The sequence below is a fragment of the Propithecus coquereli genome, unplaced genomic scaffold, assembly GCF_000956105.1.
Source record: "Propithecus coquereli isolate 6110/MARCELLA unplaced genomic scaffold, Pcoq_1.0 Scaffold388, whole genome shotgun sequence".
NCBI classification, from domain to species: Eukaryota; Metazoa; Chordata; class Mammalia; order Primates; family Indriidae; genus Propithecus; species Propithecus coquereli.
Genome location: NW_012149596.1, coordinates 2,118,585 through 2,140,372, shown reverse-complemented (window position 1 = coordinate 2,140,372; position 21,788 = coordinate 2,118,585). Strand labels below are relative to the sequence as shown.

The following is a 21,788-nucleotide window of genomic DNA, read 5'->3' as shown; positions in this document are numbered from 1 at the left end:
AGTAGCCTGAGAACTCCCTCGTTGGAGCAAGAGTCCGAACTTCTCTTCAGGATCTTAAGCTTTTCCTGAGGCATGGGCCCTCAGTCCCCCACCTCCCCCAAAGACCTGAGCCTTTCTGTGAGAAAATGAGACTCACAGCTACTGGTGCTTGAGATCCTCCTGCTTATGGACTGCGATTTTTAGAGACTGGGTCTGAGGCCTCTTCAGGGGCTTGCTATCTCCTTGCAGAGGTCCCAGGCGAAGTGAGGTCTTTAGGAGACCTTTTTCATCAGGGACTGGTGTCTAAGTGTTCTTGGGGGTCTGAGACCCCCATCCCCTCAAGAATATGCAACCTTTCTGCCCCAATTATAAGGGACTGAAAGACTGCTGTGTCCTTGGGGACATAACATCCTGTCTTTCCCTCTGTAACAGGGGTCTGAGGGCCTCCCCCACCCCCAAGGGCCTGAGTTTCTTATCAGGGGCATACGACCCCTGCCTTGGGAACACAAGAACCTGACACCACTTCTCAAGGGACATGGGCACCATGGGATCCCAGAGATGATGTCTGAGGCCTCCCTACAGATCTAAGCCTAACTTCAAGGGCCTGAGACCCACTTTGCCAAGAACACTTGAATTTTCCCCAGGGACAGGAGACTCATACATACACCAGTGACTGTCATGTCTCCAGAGATAAGGCCTGAGCTTCCTCCTCAAGGAAGTTGAAGTACTTCTCAGGAACAGGACTTCCCCCACGAGAACTGAGCCCTGGGTCCCTTCCCTTGGGACATGGATATAGGGTCCCTGAGGAGGAGAATTCTGAGTCTCCCCCCAGTGGTTTGAACTTTACTTCAGGTGTGTGAGGGTCTGGTCCCCACCTGAGGACCTGACACCTGAATCTTCCCTGAGGGTACTGACACCTCACCTCGGACAACATACATGCACCCCAGTCTTAGAGGCCTTTTCAGGACTTAGGATTTCCTGCCTGGCGGGCTTGGGAGGGGACTTGGACCTCAGACTTCCACGAACCTTGGGGCTGCGAGTAGGATAGGATTCTGAAGAAGAGTCTGGGCCTCTTCTCAGGGGCCTGAGCTTCCCCTCTGGGACAAGAGTTCCTGTGCCTTAGGGACTGGGGCCTGGACTCTCTCTTGGGCATGAGGCTCTTCTCCCACCACACCAGGCAATCCTTTGGAATCAGGGACAGGAACATCCTCACTGTGGCCAGAGCCTCCACCATTGGACAGAGGGACCTGGATGCTCTTCAGGATCATAAGAACCCCTTATCCTGAGCCCCCTCATGGCCTGGGCCAAGAAGGTCCTCCTACTTTCTGTGAGATGGTTGTCAAGTCCTGGGGACATGGAGTCCAGGGCCTCCCCTCTGGAACTGTGTTGTGTTATGCTTACTTCCCACCTGCAGGGCCAGGGAAACATTTTAAGTTCCGAACTGCTTTCGACAAGCTTGTTTCTTCCCAGAGACAGAGAAGGGGTTTGGGACAGCTCCTATCTGGGGAAATTCTCCTCCACATCCCCCTTCCCCTTGGCTCAGGTAAATCTTTCTGTACTTCACAGGGGCCAGGGCCTTGTCTTGAGCCTCTTGTTCTAGGTCCCTTCCCACCCATTATTACTTCTGGCAGGATAAATCATCTGGAGTCAAAGGGTCAGGCCAAGAGTTGTTTTTTCTCTCCATGGTGGAGGTAAAGCCTCTTTCCTCCACCACAGAAATAGGGAGCTATATATCCCTGATCCCAGGGATAGAGAGGAAGAAGGTCCTGTGCTGCCATGGTACTTGAAAAAACACCCCTTTTCAGCCTCTCCCTTATACTTGTCCCCATTGGAATGTGGAAGTAAAGCTCTGTAGGCTCGTGAAACCTGCCCTTCCCAATGACCCACCCGAGGCTTTCTGTCCTCCCACTTCTTGGGACAAAGGGAGGAAGAAGACACTACTCTTGTCCTCACCTGGTCCAACTTGGGACCTTTTTGGGATGAGAAGAAGGGAGATTCTCCTGCCACCTGGGTCTTGGTTCTAAACTGTCACTGGGGGAATTTATAGTCTGGAGGCCAGTTGGATCCCTGAGGAAGAGGGGAATTGTTGAGAGGAAGTCTGGATGGTAAATCTGGTCCCAGTTCTGACGACGTGTGCTTCCTGTTTGTCCTGATTCTCTGAATGTACCCCTCCTACCTTTAGGAGTCTTTTTGGCACCCTGGGGTCCAGGTGCTGGGGAGGTGGTGATGTCAGGAGTTTCCTTTCCCAGCTGTGGCTGCCTTGCTGAGAGTCTCCCCTAAGAAAACATTGGCTTGTAAGCATCCTGAGCTTGGGGACCCACAGAGGTTTTTGATTGGTTGGTTGGTTGGTTGGTTTTTTCTTTTTTTGAGACAGAGTCTTGCTATGTTGCCCCGTCTAGAGTATAGTGGTGTCATGATGGCTCACTGCAACCTCAAACTCCTGGGCTCAGTTCATCCTCCTGCCTCAGCCTCCCAAGTAGCTGGAACTACAGGCATGTGTCATCACACCTGGCTAATTTTTCCATTTTTAGTAGAGATGGGGTCTCAGCTCTTGCTCAGGCTGGTCTCAGACTCCTGGCCTCAAGTGATCCTCCCACCTCGGCCTCCCAGAGTGCTAGGATTACAGTCATGAGCCACCACACTTGGCCCCCCACAGAGCTCTTTGAGAAGGGGGTGTGTATGCTGAGGTGGTGGAGAAGCTGGATATGGTACTGTAGTTGGTGCCTTAGTTCCAACTCCGGGTCTGTCAGGGTTTTGGATGAACCAGAATAGGTTCTGCCTGTGCTCTCTGGGCCTCAGTTTCCTCACTGGTTAGGTAAGGTGCTGGTGAGGTGTCATTTAGACTTGGTATTTTAGGTAACTCAGTCCAAAGCCCTCTGGACCTGGAGGTGACAGAGAATGGTGATGTCTTTGGAGAAGGAACTGGGTTCCTCCCCCTCTTCCCTTGCCCTCTGTCCGCTCCCAGCCATCCAAGCTCGGTGGGCAGGACAAATGGCCTGTTTGGTGTGAGGCACAGGGTTGATGAACAGCAGTTTTTGTGGCCAGATGTGTTGTGGTAAACAAGCTTATTGGGACTTGTTGTCGGGGGCCTGTTGGATAGTGTGGGGTGGTAGAGTTGTGTGTGGAAAGAGTTTGGGATTTGGAGCTGGGCGGGCTTGAGTTCAAACTGCCTGTCTCCTGCTTAGCTGCTTTATGGCTTTAGGCAAACTACTTCCCCCTTCAGCTGCCTTTTTTGCAAAAGTCCGTCCATGCACAGGATTATTGAGTGTGTGAATATCCAACCTTGCCCACCTTGGACCTTGGCTGGTTCTTCTTCTTGCCCAGGATGGGCAGTTTGTCCCAGGATCACCTTGGTTCTTCCCAGGAGCCTTTGTCCACCCCTAGTAACCCATCTTTGGTAGCAAAGACCCATCATTTGGCATCTAGGAATCTGCCAATTCTTTGAGCTCTTACCTCAGCTGGAATTGGGTAGCTAACTGGTGAGGAAGCAGGAAGGGGTCTCGGCCCAGGCAACCGGGATTTGAGTCCTGTCTGTTTCTGTACTAAGCTTTTGTGTGGTCTTCGGGAAATTCCCTTTTCTGGGTCTTAGTTTCTCCATCCATGAAATGGGTAGTGGTGAGGGAGTGAGGTTGGACTTACTGCTCTGGAGCAAGTTGTAATTGCTTCTTTAATTCCCTGTTCCCCACTCCCTTCACCCTTCATGAAAATTTTAAGTGAGACCCCTTGGCTTTTGGGGAAATGTTACCTTTTGGGGGATGCGTTAGGATATTTCAAGCAGTGTTCAGCTTCCTTCTCCCTGGCTGGTGCTATACGCCTTTGGGTGCTTTTTTCTTTTAACAGCTTTATTGAGATGTAATTTATTTACCATACAATTCAGCGATTTAAAGTATACAAGTGGCTTTTAGTATATTCACAGAATTGTGCATCCATCACGACAGTTAATTTTAGACCATTTTCATCACCTTAAAAAGAAACCCTACACCCCTCAGCTGTAATCCTCCAACCCCCTCATCCCTTTCCAGCCCCTGGCAACCACTAATCTACTTTCTGTCTTGATTGATTTGTCTATTCTGGACATTTCGTATAAGTGGAATCATAAAATATGCAGTTATTTGTGACTTGGCTTCTTTCATTTAGCATAATGTGTTCAAGGCTCATCCATGTTGTAGTATGTATCAGTACTTCATTCCTTTCTATTGCCGAATAATAGGTTCTTGGGAGTTTTTTAATCCTCCTCCCCTCAGTGGCCCAGCAATAGGTAGGTTGAGGCCTTACTCTTCTGCCCTAGAGGGCTTGTGTTGGTCCTTAGAGGGTAGTGTGTCTGTCTGTGTTTCTTACTGTGCTTTGCCCATGGAGCCAGGCCAGTGTTCCCAAGTGTTTTGGGGGAGGGGGTGGTCTTGACACCTGGGTTGCTGGGACAGAGCTGTGAAGCTCAGAATACTGAACACCTCTTGGCCATGGGCTCTGGGAAGACATCTATCCATGAACTGCCATTGCTGCTGCCATCTTCTGCCCCCTCCCCCCTTTAGTGGCAGCTCATTCATCCATAGTGTTAGCAGCTTCCCAGGCTAGGAGGGGGGATTCCAGGCCCCTGCTGCCTTAATTCTAACCCTCTCTCTCACAGCTATGAGGCCCTAGAGCTCAGACACCAAGGAGTACTACCAAGGAAGTTGGATTAGTCTCCTGTGGCCACTGTGACTAATTACCACAGACTGGGTGGTTTAAAACAACAAAAGTTTATGCTCTCACAGTTCTGGAGGCCAGAAGTTCAAAATCAATTTCATTGGGCCAAAATCAAGATGTTGGCAGGGACACACTCCCTCCAAAGGCTCTAGAGAAGAATTCAGACCTTTCTATTAATAACTTCTGGTAGGTGCTGGCATTCCTTGGTTTGTGGCTGCATCATTCCAGTCTCTGCCTCCATCTTCACATTGCCTTCTCCTCTGCATGTGTGGTTTTCTCCTGCCTATCAAATCAAGTCTCTGTCTTATAAGGACACTCGTGTTTGCATTTAGGTCCTACCTGCTACTCCAAGATAATCTCCCCATCTCCAGATCCTTAACTTAATCACATCTGCAAACGCCCTTTTTCATTATAAGGTAACATTTACAGTTCCAGGGATTAGGATCTGATATCTTTGGGTGGCCATTATTCAGCCTACTGCAGAGGTGTTCTTGTTTCACTTCCAGGGAGGGGAAGGGAACTCCTTAAGTGGCCTCTTACTGGGCAAAGTCTTGTAATATTTGAGTCTGTCCAGTATCCCTATGATTGGGAGGCTTGGTATCCCCATTTCACAGATTGAAAAACTGGCTCAGAGCATTTCATCACATGGCTAATAATTGGTGGAGCTCGATTGGAACATAAGTTGGTTGGGTTCCATAGCCCGCTTCTACCACTTGAGCCTTTAGACCAGCAGGTTGTAGAGTCTTGCCTCAGCTCCTGGGATAGTCTGGTGTCAGAGAGCTTTGCCCAGTCCTTTTGTGGAATCTCAAAGGTGTGGAGGGATTTTCCCACAGGCTATGCAAGGTTCAGGGCCTGAACTCGACCTCCTCATGCCGGGGCATTGATGTAACATAAACTTATCTAGGGCTGAGCTATCCCTCACCCCCCACTCCCACCAGCCTGTTCTAAACATTGTTTTCTCCCCAAGAGCAGAGAGAAGGGCCAGAGCCCAAGCTCTTCAGGCTGATGGTGCCAGAGCCATTGGGTAGCTAGAGATCTGGCCTCTTGATCCAGACCTAGATGCCAATCTGGCTGCCCCAGGACCCAAACCCTACTTGTGCAAGGGTCTACTCAGGCCTCCTTTGTTTTTAGGGATGAACCAAAATTTTCCCAGGACAGGCTGCCAGGTATAGCTCTATGCTGTGGCTCATGGGGTCTCCCATGTTGCCTCTACACTAGGCCTTGTTGGTACCCAAACCTCAGCTCTTTTCTGCCTTTGTAAAATGAGGATAATGCCGCTTGCCACCTGGACTGTGGTAAGGACAATTAAATGAGGTCACCCTTTTCACGCGGCACCTGGCATGGGGCAGGTATTCAGCTAATATGAGTTCATCTTTCTTCCTGGCTCTTCCCTGCTTGCCTGCCTAGTCCTACCCAGGACTTTAGCTCTGCTCAACTCATTGCTGGGCTCCAGGCATCCCTGGTTCTTTGTGGCAGAAGTGACTTCATTTCTTATCCAAATAAGCATTTTTGGAGGTCTTAGTGATCCAATCCTTTGCTCAGGTGGCCCCTCCTCTCAGGTGCTAGCCTTAATGGCTGGGTCAGGTCCCTTCCTCCTTTCACAACACCACGAGTTCATCTCTTTCATAGCCCTGCTCACACTGTGTGGTTGTTGCCTATTTCCCTGCCCCTCCCTTAGCAGTTTGTGAGCTTATCAAGGGTAGAGACCAAGTGTGATTCATTTCTGTGTCCTTATTGCCTAGCCCAGGATCTGACTCAGTAGCTGCCTGGTAAATCGTTGTTGGGTGAATAAGAGCCCCTCTCCTCTTTGATCTCCTTTCTCAAACTCTATTTCTCCCCCCCATACTTGGGGGCAGGAGGTTGTTGTGTTCCCTTCTTTTTTAAGGATTTTTCCTTCTTTCAGGTCTGGGGCTATAGTTATGGTTGGCACCTTCCCCGATGGAGACCCCTGGCTGGGGCAGGGATGGACTTGAGGGTAACTGGCTGGAATGTGCTAGTCCACAGCCTCCGGGGCAGGAGGGGCATGTGGACTGTTGGAATGTTGTACCCAAACAGAAGTCTTTGTGCTGCCCATGGAAGCCCATTAAGGCCTCCCAGGTGCCTTTGTCATCTCTGGAAATCCAGCCATATCTTCCTGGGGTATGGGCCCTGATGGTGGGCCTGACCAGGTATTCCCTTGTCACCACCCCCTCTACATCCCCTCATGTCCAGCTACTCACCTAGGACTTTCTGAGGGCCTCTCAGTTGTACGTCATCTCTCTGCTGATCTCTCCCGTTCCGTGATTGGTGACTACCTCATCAGTATATGGTACATTACTTACAAAGCCTCTTTAGATCCCGAAGCTCCTCTGAGCCTCTTGACAGCTCTGTCAAGTAGGTCACACATTCCCCATTTGATAGGAAACTGAGGCTTGGCAAAATCAGGCAGCAAGCGAGTGATGGAGCTGGGATTGGAACCAGAGCTCTCAGCCTCCAAACCTTGTGCTTACTATTTTGCCAGAGATTCTTCTCCCCCAGTTTTCCTGAGGAATGAGTTCCACACCTTGCCTGATTTGGGGGGAAATTGCCTTGCAGAGAGGTGGGCCCCTATGTCTGTCACCATTAGCCTGGATCCCATAAGTCCTTGGGCAGAATGGTATCTCCAAGGAGCAGACTTGGGAGCCTGTAGTTTCAGCCTTGTTGCTGGGTCAGGCTGGCTGCATCTGGTGGCCAGCAGAGGGCGTGAGGGACTCAGAAAAGATCTGCTGCTTCTGGTTGGTTTGTTTTGAAATGGAAATTACGTTTTAAGTGTTTACACGATCATTAGTTTTTTTAAATTCTGAAATTATGCATTTGTACAGATTCACTTAACCTGAACCTCTGAGGACAGATACGCTTTGGAATTTAGAAAAATTTCAGAATTTAGAAAAGTCACATGGTGTGTATACTTTGTGTTATATAACACCTCCAGCACGGTCTGAGGCAGCACTTCATAATCAAACACCTGAATGCTTTCTGCGTCGAAATATTTGACTATTCACCCCCAAGTGGGATAATAGATTCTAGTCAGTTCCAGTAAGGATGCCAAATGAGTTAGATAAAGACTTTTGATTTTCAAAGCTTTTTGGGTTTTGGAATTTGGGATAATGAATTGTATACCTTTATAAAGAAGCAAAGTGAAATAAAATCACCTATAACACCAGGACTTAGGGATAATATTTTATCATCTAGCCTTCCCAATTTTGTGTATATATGTGTTTGTGTACGTACAAAGTATGTGTAAACATTTATGTGTGTGTGTGTGTATATATATATATGTTAAATGTATTCAGTCACAAATGAGATCACAGTTTACACACTTTTTGCCTTATGCAATATATCTTGGAATCCCCTAGCCGTTTGTGGGGTTGAGGATCTAGGCTCTTGCCAGTTACTCCCCCTTCAACATCTCCTCTAGGTCAAACTCCTTGAAGTAGAGCCAGGTTCTTCACCCAGGCACTTACTGGGTCTGGGCCTCTGGCTGCCTGGGGCAATGTGGCTGCCTAGGCTAGGCCCTGCAAGGTTAGCAGGGGTCAGAAGGCAGATAGGGCCTCTGTTCTCAGGGTACCTGGGACCCCTTTGGAAGTAAGTGTATGTTCACCCAGTGACAGATTTCCCTAAAAGAAAAGGTCTCCTGCTCCCCATTCATGGAGTGGTCAAGCAGGGCTGAGAACTTTACCTTGCCCAGTGTTCTCTCTGCCAGTTATCTGGGCCTCTTGGGAGCTCGAGGGCAGGGCCCTGGGGAGTGGGTACAGGCCTTCCCTGTTGCTGACCCCCACCTCTTCCCTCCAGCAGGAGCACTGGTTTGAAAAGGCCCTACGAGACAAGAAGGGCTTCATCATCAAGCAGATGAAGGAGGACGGCGCCTGTCTTTTCCGGGCTGTAGGTGAGTCTCTGCCTCAGCCCTCAAGGGCCTAGGGCTGCCCCTGAGCTGTGTCCCAGTTATCAGGAGTAGCCCCTGACACAGGGTTGAGGCAGAGTTAGCTGATCTTTTAGGGACTCCAGGCCCCAGCTTCAAGTTAGTATCTGGCCTGTAGCTCTGGGTCATGAGACAGCATAGTGGTACGAAAATAATAAAAACAGCAATACTAGTGATAAATAGAATAACATCTTCTGAGGACAGATTGCTCTGTCAGGCACTATGGGAAACCCCTTTAATTCTCCCCCAAGCTAGGTGAGTGTAGGGACTATTGTTGCTTCTGTTTGTCTGATGCGAAACGTGACTCAGAGATGGGGGAGTGACTTGCCCAGCGTCAAACAGTTGGAGCCAGGATTCAGTGTCTGAGTTAAATTAGTCTGAGGCCCATGCTCTTAGCCATAGCACACTGCTGTCACCCTGGGATATAGGTTTGCTGTCACCCTAGGTTTGCACCTAGACCCTATCTCTGGTGTGTTTTGAGTCTCTATCCCCCAATCTGTGTGTGTGTGGGGGGGGTATCAAACTAGATCTTTAAAAGTTTCTTCTATTATGGAATTTTTTTAACTTACACAAAAGTAGAATAATGAACCCTCATGTACCCATCATCCAGTTTCAAACTAGTCATCAACACATGGCCAGCCTTCTTTCATCACTACTCTGCCCACTCTTTCTCACTCCCCTGAAACAAGAGTATTTTTAAAGTAAAACCCTGACATTGGATCATTTCATTCGTAAATATTTCTGTATGTCTCTCTGATAAATACAGACTTTCTCTTTTTTAACATAATCAAAATGCCATTATTGCACCTAACAAAATTAATAATTCCTTAGTACCATCTATTATCCAGTCTGAGCTAGATCTTTGAGGCGCTTCTGGCTTTGAATCTGTGACCCAACAAATAGTCGTGAGGGCCCGTGCTAGGGCGAAGGTGAAGCTGGAAGTGTGACCCGATCCTCCCTTTGGGGCTCTGATCTCCACCAAGGAAAAGCACCCTTTCACAGGAACTTTGAGCTGGGAGTCAGACGACCTATCTTCTAGTTCTGGCCATGATTCATAACTGCTGCGTGACCCTCAACCTTCATTTTCCCATCTGTGAAATGGTGTTGATTCTCAAGGGCTCCTTGAGTTCCTTCTAGGTCTACTGTTCTCTCAGTCTGTGGATGTCTACTGGTGGGCTGGACTGGTTCAGGCTCCACTTCTGGCTGTGCACTGATTCTTGATGTGACCTTGTACAAGCAAGCAGCTCTTCTTTCCTGAGCCTGTTCTTCACCTATAAAATGAGGCTAAACAACCCCAGTGCCATAATGATTTAATGGGGTTACTTGGTAAATCCTTTTGTGCCTGACACATAGACCGTCATGGAACAGTAGCGTTGGTAAAGCCGGGATGCTGACCTCAGTCACAAGTGTTTGTTGAAAGGGTGAAAGAAAGATTGGGTGAGTTGTCACCTCCCCATTCTACCAGGTGGAAGAGGTTCAGGCATTGTGCTCTGTTGGGCTGGGAAAAATCTCACCCCTCCTACCCCTCTAGCTCATGTTCTTGTTCTCCTGGAATGTTTCCTAGGGAAAGAGCTGGGTTTAGGGGCATCTTGAATAGAAGGGAGGCAAAGAAAGAATAGATGGGGGCCTATTAGGTGCTAGGCCCTATGTCGAGACCTCAGGCTGGATGTGGGGTAAGCAGGCCTGCTGGTGGAGTTAAGATCAGAGAATGTAACTGGGCAGCTGGTCTTGGGCAGTCATTGAAGTAGACCTTGGGGCTGGTGAGGACCTGGCTTGTGCAGCAACCCGTATGAAGAGCACTATTTGTGTGTGTGTGTGTGTTTCTGTCTAGCTGTTATCCCCAAATGCCTCCTGACCCTTCCCCCAGCTGGGGCCTTCCAGTAAGGGGCCTGAGCTTACAGGAAGAGCTGACCACGGCAGGTTGAAGGCCTTTCCTTATCTGTGCTATGGCTACACATTTCCCCTGACTAGGCTGCCCTTGGCTTTTCTCTGTAAAACCTCAGAAGTCCTGTGTCCTCTCCCTAGAAGTACATGGCCCCTGGTCTCTAGGCTTCATCTGAAGGTTTCCCTGGTGCAGAGTGCACAGTACATGTATCTAGGAAGGGGACTTTGTCCCCAGGCTTTCTGCCCCTTCCGTTTCCAGCCTAGCCTGGACAGGGACAGATGGCAGTTGCCTTAGGCTCTAATGCAAAGTCCTGCAGGCCGTGACTTCCTGCCATACATTGAATCGTGGAAGGAGCACGTAACTGAGAGTTGGAGTTGGGGAGGGTTGCAAACATAGAGGGCACTTTGTCATTTTCTTGTGTGGTAGGCATTTAGCTGGGTGCTTCAGGCTCACCTGCAAAATTTGGATCATTATCCCATGAGGCAGGTGAGAAGATTGAGGCTTAGAAAAAAGGATTGACATGCCCAGGGTCATTAGTGGCAGAGCTGGTGTGGGAACCCAGACATGTCCAAAGGATACATTCATTCTGTGATCTAGGAGCCTTATAGCTTCTTAGCTTGGCTGTCAACTCACTGGGTGACCTCAGTTGTGTTCCTTGATCTCTCTGGGCCTTACCTCCTCCACCTAGGAACACATGGCATCTATTGTTGGGAGTCCTGAATCAGGTGGCTTTCTGCCCTCTGTTTTGCCTCTGGGGTCTGGGTGTCCCCTGTGTGAACCAATATCCATTGTTTGCACTCATTTCTATCCCAGCACCTCCTACTGGGGATTCATGAGCATCGGTGAAAGCTTGGGTGGAGTGGAAATGGGAGCCTGAGTTTCTAAAGGTATCCTGTGGCCCACCCTACCCCTGCTATACTCAGATAACCTCCTCCTGGAAACGTGACTCTGCATCTCTCCCTCCCTCCCTCCCTCCCTCCCTCCATACGGGTTTGACTCAGCAGAAACCTCTGACCCTCACCATGGCCCTGGTGCTGGCCTCTGTGGACAAAGTGGAGGCCACATGGTTGTGTCTGCATGGGCCATGGGGAATGGCTGGGGCTGTGCATGTTATGGCAGTGAGACCCAGAAACATTAGCCAAGCCCACTCTTCTGGTCCTTTTGGTTTCGAACATGGACCATCAGCACTGGAAGTGATGGATCTTAGATAATTCTGGCTATTTTATAAGTGGGGAAACTGAGGTCTCAAGAGAAAGCCAGGACTCTGCCCTATTTAGGTCACACAGCCAGTGTCAGAACATCAATGTTTGACGTTGAACCAGGCCACAGAAGGAGAAGATTCCCATGGGCCATTTCCTATACACCAGCTTCCTTAGGCCTCTCTTTGCCCTGCATCCTTTAGTTTTCTCATCCTTGCAGTGGGAATCCTTGAGAAACCAAGGGGGCCGAGTTCTCCTGTCTCCCCCACTAAGTGTGTGCCAATTAGGGTAGTTGGGATCACGGGCCAGGTCATACCACAGCTGCTTGACAGGCAGGTGAGACCTTTTTCCTGGCTCATCTCCTGAGGAGATGAGCCCTCAGTGGGGCCAAGGTTCCCACTGAATCAGGAGGACAGTAGGGAGCAGACCAGGTCCCTGTCTCCCCCTGCTGCTTTGTGTACACACATTTGTATGGTTTGTTTTTAGGTTCCCTGCAAAAACCAAGCTTCTTTTTCTATCCTTGGTGGAACTTGCTGTGGCTCTTCTAGCAGGCAGGAAGGCAGGCAGCAACCTGGGGAGCAGGCAGTTCCCAGGGGCCTCTAAAGCAAATGGTAGGACCTTATACTTAAACCCCTGTAGAGGGATAATCCAGGCTCTCCTGTCTTGCTTCTCCACATAACTCTGGATACATACTGGTTATATTTTAGGGAACCTGAGTAGGAAGGACTTCCCCCAGGCTGCAGGGGAGAGAGGTTGAGGCAAGTCTGTTATAGCTATTAGGTATCCCCTGACTTACCCTTGCAAAGGCTAGGAAGGAGGTGAGGGGGTTCCTGAGTTTGTATAGCCTCACATCGTGTCCAGCCTTCATTCTTTCCTGGTTGGTGGCAAGGGCATCTGCTCATTGAATGTGATAGTTCTCTGTTGTGGGGATTGTTGTGTGGGCATTTGTCCTCAGGGAACATCTTTGGCAGGTGCTGTTGGCTGTATATGTGTACACACGTGCACTTCTATACTGGTGTCTCTGTGTGCTCAGAGAAAGGAGAGAAGTGGGATGTGTGGGGACGGTAAGGTTCACGTTGACCTTTGTGGCCCTAGGGAGAGATTTAGCCCCTGATATCTATAATCTCTGCCCATTCTCATGCCTTTCCTGGGTTCCAGCTGATATTTGTGTGTGCTGGTGGGGAAACTGAGGCAGACAGGGTCAGGCCTGGCCCCAGGGAGTAAGGTGACTAAGTAAGGTGATAGCTGGATTGGGGTGGAGGTGGTAATATCACCTGGGTCTAGCAGTTACCTGTTAAGAGCCTCGCCTTTACTCCCCTAAATGTGTGATCTTGGGCCAGCTGTGCTTCATTTCTATATCTCAGTATCCCTCCTGGGTAAAGTTAGGAGTGTTTCGGTGAGGATCGAATGAGTTGGAGTGTGAAAAGGCTCTGTTGGAACCACCTGTAGTATTGTACTAAGGGTTTCTGAGCCCTGTTGGGGATGAGAACAGAGGTGGGGTCGTAGGGGACCCCCTTCCAGCTGGACTCTGGAGGGGAGAACAGGTGCAGATTGCCCACAAGTGCAGCGTCAGCAAGAGGAGGAGTTTCAGTTTCTATCAAAACAAGTTTCTGAATTCCCCTACCTCTGCAGGTCCATTGGGTCCCTCTTCCTCCCACCTCAGGCCCCTCCACAGGGAATCCAGCCTGGCCCCAGCACCATGTGCCAACCTTCTGGGAGGAGGAGGGCTTTTTGGAGGAAAGAGGTGGGGCCAGGAAAGTCAGAAAAGCTAAGCCTTGTTGAGTACTTACTGTGTTCTTAGCTCTGTGCTAGATGCTTTTCCTGCCTTATGTCATTGAAGAAATCCTTCTAGTCTCCTTTGTGTGGGGGGGTACTGTTGCTGTTTTTCTTGGTTCAGAGATGCACATTTTCTTCCACATTAATGGTTCCTTAATTAGGGTACATCTTATTAGTGTGATGGGGTTCTCCCCAAAAAGCTGTAATTAAATATATGTTATGTCATATCACCTATCAGTGGCATCGTAGGAGACGTGATATTTTACATTTTACAGATAAGTGGAGAAGTGTCATAACTTGTCCATATTTCAAGACCGTGTTTTGTGAAGCCTGTATTATTAATTTGATACTAATTTTGTTGTAAGAGTTTTGTGCTAAGTTCACAGAAGGTAGGCTTCTGGACCTTTGGATGCAGTAAAGAACCAGTCCTGCTTGCAAGAGGAGGGGCAGCCTAGGCTCTGCATTTGGGGCTTTCCTCTGGCTGAGGAAGTGCAACAGAAATGAGGAAGGGCTTAATAAGCAGTCCCAGCAACATTCTGGCTGACCTGTGGGTAGCTGGCAATGTGAAGGAGTCATTGTCCTCATGACAAATGGGGCTGCTATTTCTTGACCACCTCTGCGTCAGGTGCTTAAACCTGTAGTCTTGACAGCACCCTTTGAGAGGAAGAGGAGTTTACTATCCCCACTTTATGGATGAAGACATCTCAGCCCAGAGAGGTTAAAGGCCTCTTCCAGTGTCACACAGCTAGGAGGCAGCAGAGCCCTTCTGCCAGACAAAGGAGTCAGTGTCAGGGAAGTGGAACCCTCCTGGGGTTCTCCCCTAGCTCCCATTCCTGTCCCAGAGTCTCCCCTGTTTTCCCCATGTTTCTGCATCTGACATCTAGCTCTCATTGATAGAACTCCCAGGCCTAGAAATGACTGTTGACCCTTTCATAGGAGATAGGTTTTCTCCAGCACCTCAGCCTATCTCCCTGAACCTGGCAGGCCGACCCTGATTTAACCCCTTCACTCCCATCTCAGTTCCTGTTTACTACAGCTGCCTACAGCACTGCCTCCCAGCGCCCCAAGCTCAGCCTACAGAAATAGCTCCTGAAGCAGCTCAACTGTGCAGGCTCTGTGGTCCTGGCTTCTAAGAAAGGCAGCAGCAGGGGGCCCCCAGCCTGTGCACAGGACATGTGACTTGCTGGAAGTGCTGCTGGGGGGGGCGGCGGGGGAGATTGTGGCCGCAGAACCCACATCCTTGTTTACATCGGTGAAGGGGCTACCCCTTCCCGCCTTCACATCCCCCACACCCCCTCACCCTTCAGGTCCCTTCGCCTCCAAGAGGACTTGAGACAGACATGGGCCCCATTTTCTATCTCACAGCAGCCTTTTTTTCCTTATCTTACAGAACCCTCCAGGGAGGGAAAGGGAGGGCAGTGAAGGCCTTCTTCTGACAGTCCTGCAGAGAGGTAGACTGATGGTCGTGGAAGAGCGTGCTACCCCAGTTCCGCAGGGAGATCCCATCAGAGCAGTGGTCCTCCGGGGAGACAAAGGGAAATTCCCTCTTCATTGTTTCAACCAGTGCAAATCAGACTTGCCTAATCTTCAAGCCCATTTCAATTTTCACAGGGAGAAGAGCTCCCTGGCTCCCCCAGCCTATCCATCTGCTCAGCAAACTTTTCCTGATTTCCTTTACTGTATCGGGCCCTGAGCTGGGGGTGGACTTAGGTGCGAACTGCCCTCTGCCTTCAGTGGGAGCCCAGTGTGATCGGGCAGAAGTCTGAGCATACCTTTCAGAAATCTGATGAGAGAGGTCCCCTGGAGGGGGAGGAGCTGTGTTAAAGAACGAGCTGGTGTTTGAGAAGTAGGCAGCTGAAGCGGATGGGAAGAGCATCCTGAAGAGAGGGGACGGCATGTGTGAAGATCCTGAAGCGAAGCAGAGGGAGCCTGCTTCCTTCTCGCCTTAGTTTGACCAAACCCCACGACGCCTGGACCGTTTGGGCCGCAGGCTGCCTTCCTGAGTTAAGCTGAAGTTACTTGCATGTATGTCTTATCTCTCTCACTAGGCTGTGTGCTCCTCAGAGACAGGGGCAGGATTTTACTCACCTTGGTCACCTTCATGGTACCCCACATTCAGGCCTCACTGTGGAGAAGGAGACTCTGATTTACTGAGTGACTACTCTGTCCCAAGCCCAGTGGTAGTCACTTCATACCCATTATCTCATTTAATCCCCACAAAAGACCTGCCAGGTTATTATCCACCTTGGTCTCATTTTACCGTTGAGACATATGAGGCTCAGAACACTGAGGTCACTTGCCTCTGGTCACTTAGCTCACTAGTATCTGGCAGATTGGACTTAGAGCCCCCCCCTTTTTTCTTTTCCTTCTTTTTTAACCTACAAAGGCCATGCTGACTCCTGGGAATCAGGAAAACTGAATTCCACAGTTGACTCTGTCACAGACCTTTGGCAAGCCACAAACTCTCCCTGTGCCTCAGTTTCCTCATGTGGAAAGTGAGGGGGCAGTGTGGAATTGATGGTACTCAAGGCCACTTATGAGACGTAGAATGTTGTTGATTTGTCTGAGTGGCCAGGCATGTCCTAGACAAAGTCATCTGCCCAAGAGGCCTGTGGTTGTGTTCTTCTTACCTGTACTCTCTTGTTCTTCAAGTCTGTCCCTGTCTGCCTCTTTTCCCATGACCCCATTCCAGCCTATAAGGGCAAGAATTCTCTAGGCCTTAGGACAGAAAAGGGCCTTTCTCTGGTCCCCCTGCCCCTTCTCCCCCAAGGATATTCTGTGACTCAAGCTGGTTCTCTGATGGCAGCTCTGACCCCAGCCTCTCCTTTCTTCTGTCCCCACAGCTGATCAGGTATATGGAGACCAGGACATGCATGAGGTTGTGCGAAAGCACTGCATGGACTATCTGGTAAGACCTTGGGGAAGCCTTGGGACAGGGGCAGAGTGGGAGGTCTCCTCTCCCCACAGACCTTGACCTCCCAATCTATTCTGCAGATGAAGAATGCTGACTACTTCTCCAACTATGTCACAGAGGACTTCACCACCTACATTAACAGGAAGCGGAAAAATAACTGCCATGGCAACCACATTGAGATGCAGGCCATGGCAGAGATGTACAACCGTCCTGTGGAGGTGTACCAATACAGCACAGGTACTTCTGCAGTGGGTAGGTGAGGGACTGATGGCGCCTCATCTGAGCCTGCCCTTCCTGGCCTACTGTGGATACTCCCTCCTTCTCTTTCTCTGCAGAGCCCATCAACACATTCCATGGGATACATCAAAATGAGGACGAACCTATCCGTGTCAGCTACCATCGGAATATCCACTATAATTCAGTGGTGAATCCTAACAAGGCCACCATTGGTGTGGGGCTGGGCCTGCCATCATTCAAACCAGGGGTGAGTGGGTCCCTGTGCCCAGGATGGCTGCTTGATATAGGGATCAGAAACCTCTGCTGGAGTCTCTGCCCTACAAAGGCAAGAATTCTACAGGCCTTAGGATATTGAAAGAGCATTTTTCCCCTAACCCACAAAAATGTCCTGTCTCCTCCCGGGGTTTCCCCTGAGGTCTCACTTCTATAAAATTAAGGAGTCGCCTGAGGTGATCTCTCGGGGCTCATTCTGTGGTCTCAGCTTGCCTGTCTGTGAGCTGGCTCACCCATCTTCTGTGCCTTTTGAGGGCTGGCATTTTAGGCTATGGAAGTCCTGTTTAGGAACAGTGAGCCAGGGCGTGGTCTGGGTGTCTTGGCATGGATCTTCCTCCCAGACCCATAGCAGTTACAGACAACTGTGGTCACAGAGACCTGGGGTGCAGGCCTGGCCCCACCACTTACCTGCTGTGGGACCTAGTGTAGATTGTATAAATACTCTGGGCTGGAAGCTTGGCCGATATAGAAAGCACCTCCCACTGGGCCTAGGGCCTAGTAGGTGTTTAGACGGGATCGGGCGCTTTCAGGGCAGTGTGGCCGTAGACCCTAGTAGGTGTTTAGAAGGAGGCAATATATTTTCCCAGCATACACTGGTAGATTTTCATTCTTTCTCTCTCATAAATAGTCATCTGCTGGGGATTTTTGTATTGTTTTGTTTTGGGTTTTTTGTTTTTCTTTTCTTTTTTTTTTTTTTTTTTTTTTTTGAGACAGGGTCTTGCTCTTTTGCCCAGGCTGGAGTACAGTGATGCAATTATAGCTCACTGCAGCCTCGGAACTCCTGAGCTTCAAGCAATCCTCCAGCCTCAGCCTCCCGAATAGCTGAGACTATAAGAACACACTACTATGCCTGGCTAATTTTTACAATTTTTTTGTAGAGGTGGGGGCCTGGCTATGTTGCCCAGGCTGCTCTGGAACTCCTGGGCTCAAGTGATCCTCCCACCTCAGCTTCCCAAAGTGCTGGGATTACAGGTGTGAGCTACCATGTCTGGCCCTGCTGGGGATTTTGATGTCTTCTATTCAGGTTTCACTTCCTACAAACAGAACGTGCTCCTGCTTCGTTTTAGGAAACACATACTCTAACACCAACACACCCTCCACCGTAGGGTTTTTTGTTTTGTTTTTAAAAACTTTTAATTTTAGAACAACTTTAGATTTACAGAATCATTGCAGAGATATTACAGAGTTCCCATATACCCCACTATGATTAATGTGTTAGCATAGTAGGTTTGTCATAATTAATGAACGAATATCGATATGTTATAATGATCATACTTTATTCAGATTACCTCAGTTTTCCCTAATGACTTTTATCTGTTCCACAGTCCCATCCAGGATACCATATTATATTTACTTGTTGTGTCCCTTTGTCTCCTCTTGACTGTGACAGTTCATCAGAATTTCCTTGTTTTTGATCTGTTTACCAAATCTAGTTTTGCCTTTTCTAGAATGTCATATAATTGGAATCATACAGGATGTAGCCTTTTCAGACTTTTTTTCTTTACTTAATACTATGCATTTAAGATTCATCCATGATGTCCTGGTTTGATTACTCATTTTCTTTTTCTTTCTTAAAAAGTTTGAATGTTTTAATTTTTTTAAATGAATAGACTTAATTGTTTAGAGCAGTTTTACATTTATAGAACAATTGAAGAGATAGTACAGAATTCCAGTATGCCCTCTCCCCCTGAGCCCCCCTCCACACACAGTTTTGCTATTATTAACATCTCAGATAACTGTGGCACGTTTGTTGCAATGTGTGAACCAATATTGATACATTATTATTAACTGAAGGTCCTGTGCCTCCTTAGGCTCCCTTGTCTGTGACAGTTTCTCAGAGTTTCCTTGTTTTTATGACCTTGACAGTTTTAAGGAGTATCGATCAAGTCTGTTGTAGAAAGCTTCTCTTCTGGAATTTGATGTTTTTCTCATGATTAGGCTTGGGTTGTAGATTTTAGGGAGGAAGATCACAGAGGTAAAGTGCCATTCTCATTACATCAAATCAAAGGTATATACTATGAATATGATTTATTGATAAGGAAAACCCCCATCTGTTACTTGGCACATCAGCCACCTGAGACCCCCACCCCTCACGGAAGACCTGCATCAGCATAATACTAACCTATTATTACCTGGCGCATCAGCATAACACTAAACCTATTACCTGGCGCATCAACACAATTGAAGAGATAGTACAAAATTCCCCTATGCCCTCCTCCCCTGAGCCCCTGCATACAGTTTCACTATTATTAACATCTCATATAACTGTAGCACATTTGTTGCAATGTGTGAACCAATATTGATACTTTTTTTTTTAATACGGAATGCTTCACGAATTTGCGTGTCATCCTTGTGCAAGGGCCATGCTAATCTTCTCTGTATCGTTCCAATTTTAGTATATGTACTGCCAAAGGGATACATTTTTTATTATTAACTGAAGGTCCTGTGCCTCCTTAGGCTCCCTTGTCTGTGACAGTTTCTCAGTTTCCTTGTTTTTATGACCTTGACAGTTTTAAGGAGTACCCAAGTCTGTTGTAGAAAGCTTTTCTTTTGGAATTTGATGTTTTTCTCATGATTAGGCTTGGGTTGTAGATTTTAGGGAGGAAGATCACAGAGGTAAAGTGCCATTCTCATTACATCAAATCAAAGGTATATACTATGAATGTGATTTATGACTGTTGATGTTGTCCTTGATCACCTGGCAGAAGTAGTGTTTGTCAGGTTTCTCCACTATAAAGTTACTCTTTCCCACCTTTTTTTTTTCTTTTTTTGAGACAGGGTCTTGCTCTGTTGCCCCAGCTAGAGTGCAGTGGTGTCATCCTAGCTTACTGCAACCTCAAACTCCTAGGCTCTAGTGATCCTCCTGCCTCAACCTCCTGAGTAGCTGGGACTACAGGCATGCCACCACGTGGGGCTAATTTTGTGGAGACTAGGTCTCACTCTTGCTTAGGCTGGTCTTGAACTCCTGGCCTCAAGTGAGCCTTCCCACCTCAGCCTTCCAAAGTGCTAGGATTTACAGGCATGAGCCACCATGCCCAGCCTTTTTCTCATATTGTACTGTTTGGAAGGAAGTCACTAGGCGCAGCCCATACCTAAGAAATGAGGGTTATGCTCCATCTCTTTGAGGGTAGAATATCTATGTAAATTATTTAGAATTCTTCTACAAGGGAGATCTGTTACTTGTCCCCCATTATTTAATTATTTATTTATATCAGTATGGACTTACAGGTATTCATACTTTGGGTTTATAATCCATAATCCAATACTACTTTTATTTCTCAAATTGTTCCATCTTTTTTTTTGGGGGGGGGAGACAGAGTTTCACTCTTTTACCCAGGCTGGAATGCAGTGGTGTGATCTTAGCTCACTGCAGCCTTGAATTCCTGGGCTCAAACAATCCTCCCGCCTCAGCCTTCTGAGTAGTGGGCTTGAGCCATTGCGCCAGGCTGTTCCATCTTTTTTTTAAAGCATTTCCTTATTTTCTGGTGCTATCAGGTGTTCCAGGTTCATCTTGTATATTTCCTATCCCAGTGCTAGAATCAGCCATTTCTCCAAAGAGGCCTGAAACCTTTTATTAGAGAATGTTGTTGAAAACCAAGGTCTAGATGCTGAGTATGTTCTTTGCTACCAGGTTGTCCTTGGTTCTAGGCTCTCTCAGCTGACAGAGCAAGGAGATATTTGTGTGTATACTAGCCTGTGTGTACACATATTTCTATGTGTAACTACGTATATTTATATTAAACTAAACATGAGTTCTTAATGATGTCTCCAACTCAAATCCATTACTACTTGCATCATTCTAGCCTTTTCCCCTTGTTCATGTGTAAATTCCCACTCCAACAGTAGAAAACTGGCTGCCATCATCCACCATGCACTTAACTGCTTGCTTCCATATACATGCATTTAGCAGTATCAGACTTGTTCACCCTTACACCCCTGGGAAACTTTATCAAGTAGAGTACAATGCTATGTGCAGTTCTGTTTGCCTTTAGTGTTAAAGACTCCATTCATTTTGAAAGTGACTTAGGTCACCAACTCCTCCCCCACACCCTTCAGTGAGATTGTTTCATACATTTGTAATACATTTAGATTCTCTTGTCATATTCTGCATTCCATCCTGGGATCCCTGACTTCCTAATTGATCTTTTTTAAAAATTAGCATGCATTCAGGTGTTCACTCTTTGTGTTATACCTTCTATGGATTTTGACAAATATATAATGTCATGTATCCACCATTACAGGATCATTTCAGAATAGTTTCATTACCCTTAAAATTCTCTGTGCTCCACGTGTTTTCCCCTGCCTCCTCCCCTCCTCCCCTTATCCTCTCCTACAACTACTGATCTGCCTATTGTCTCTTTGGTTGTGCCTTTTTCAAAATGTCGTATAATTGAAATCATACAGTATGTAGCCTTTTCAGACTGGTTCTTTCAGTTAGCAGTATGCAGTAAGGTTTTTCCCTGTTTTTTTAATAGCTTATTAGCTCATTTCTTTCTTATCACTTAATATTCCATTTATGGAGGTACCACAGTTTGTTTAATCATTCACCTATTGAAAGACATTTTTGGTCGCTTCTAGTTTTGGATAATTATGAATAAAGCTTCTGTAAACTTCTACATGCAGGTTTTTGTGTGGACATAAGCTTTTAGATCAGTTGTGTAAATATCTAGGAGCGAGATTGCTTGATTGTGTTGTAAGACTATGTTTTGATTTGTAAGAAACTGCCAAATTGTCTTCCAAAGTGGCTGTACTATTTTGCATTCCCATCATAATGAATGAAGGCCCCTGTTGCTCAGCATTATTACCAGCAGTTGATCTTGTCAGCATGTAGGATTTTAGCCATTCTGTTAGGTGTAGTGGTATCTCATTATCTGAATTTGCAATTGCCTAATATCCAGTGTTGTT

General features: G+C 47.7%; 1 protein-coding gene across 3 annotated transcripts in view; it reads left to right on the top strand.

The window, feature by feature from the left end:
• The window catches only part of OTUD5 (OTU deubiquitinase 5), a 28,626-nt gene that overhangs the window by 1,858 nt on the left and 4,980 nt on the right, over nucleotides 1–21,788 (top strand). For all 3 annotated transcript variants that reach the window (XM_012652348.1, XM_012652346.1, XM_012652347.1), the window contains exons 2-5: nucleotides 8,473–8,566; nucleotides 16,303–16,367; nucleotides 16,454–16,610; nucleotides 16,709–16,857. In XM_012652348.1, the coding sequence (XP_012507802.1) occupies nucleotides 8,473–8,566; nucleotides 16,303–16,367; nucleotides 16,454–16,610; nucleotides 16,709–16,857 (465 nt within the window). The remainder of the gene's footprint in view (nucleotides 1–8,472; nucleotides 8,567–16,302; nucleotides 16,368–16,453; nucleotides 16,611–16,708; nucleotides 16,858–21,788) is intronic.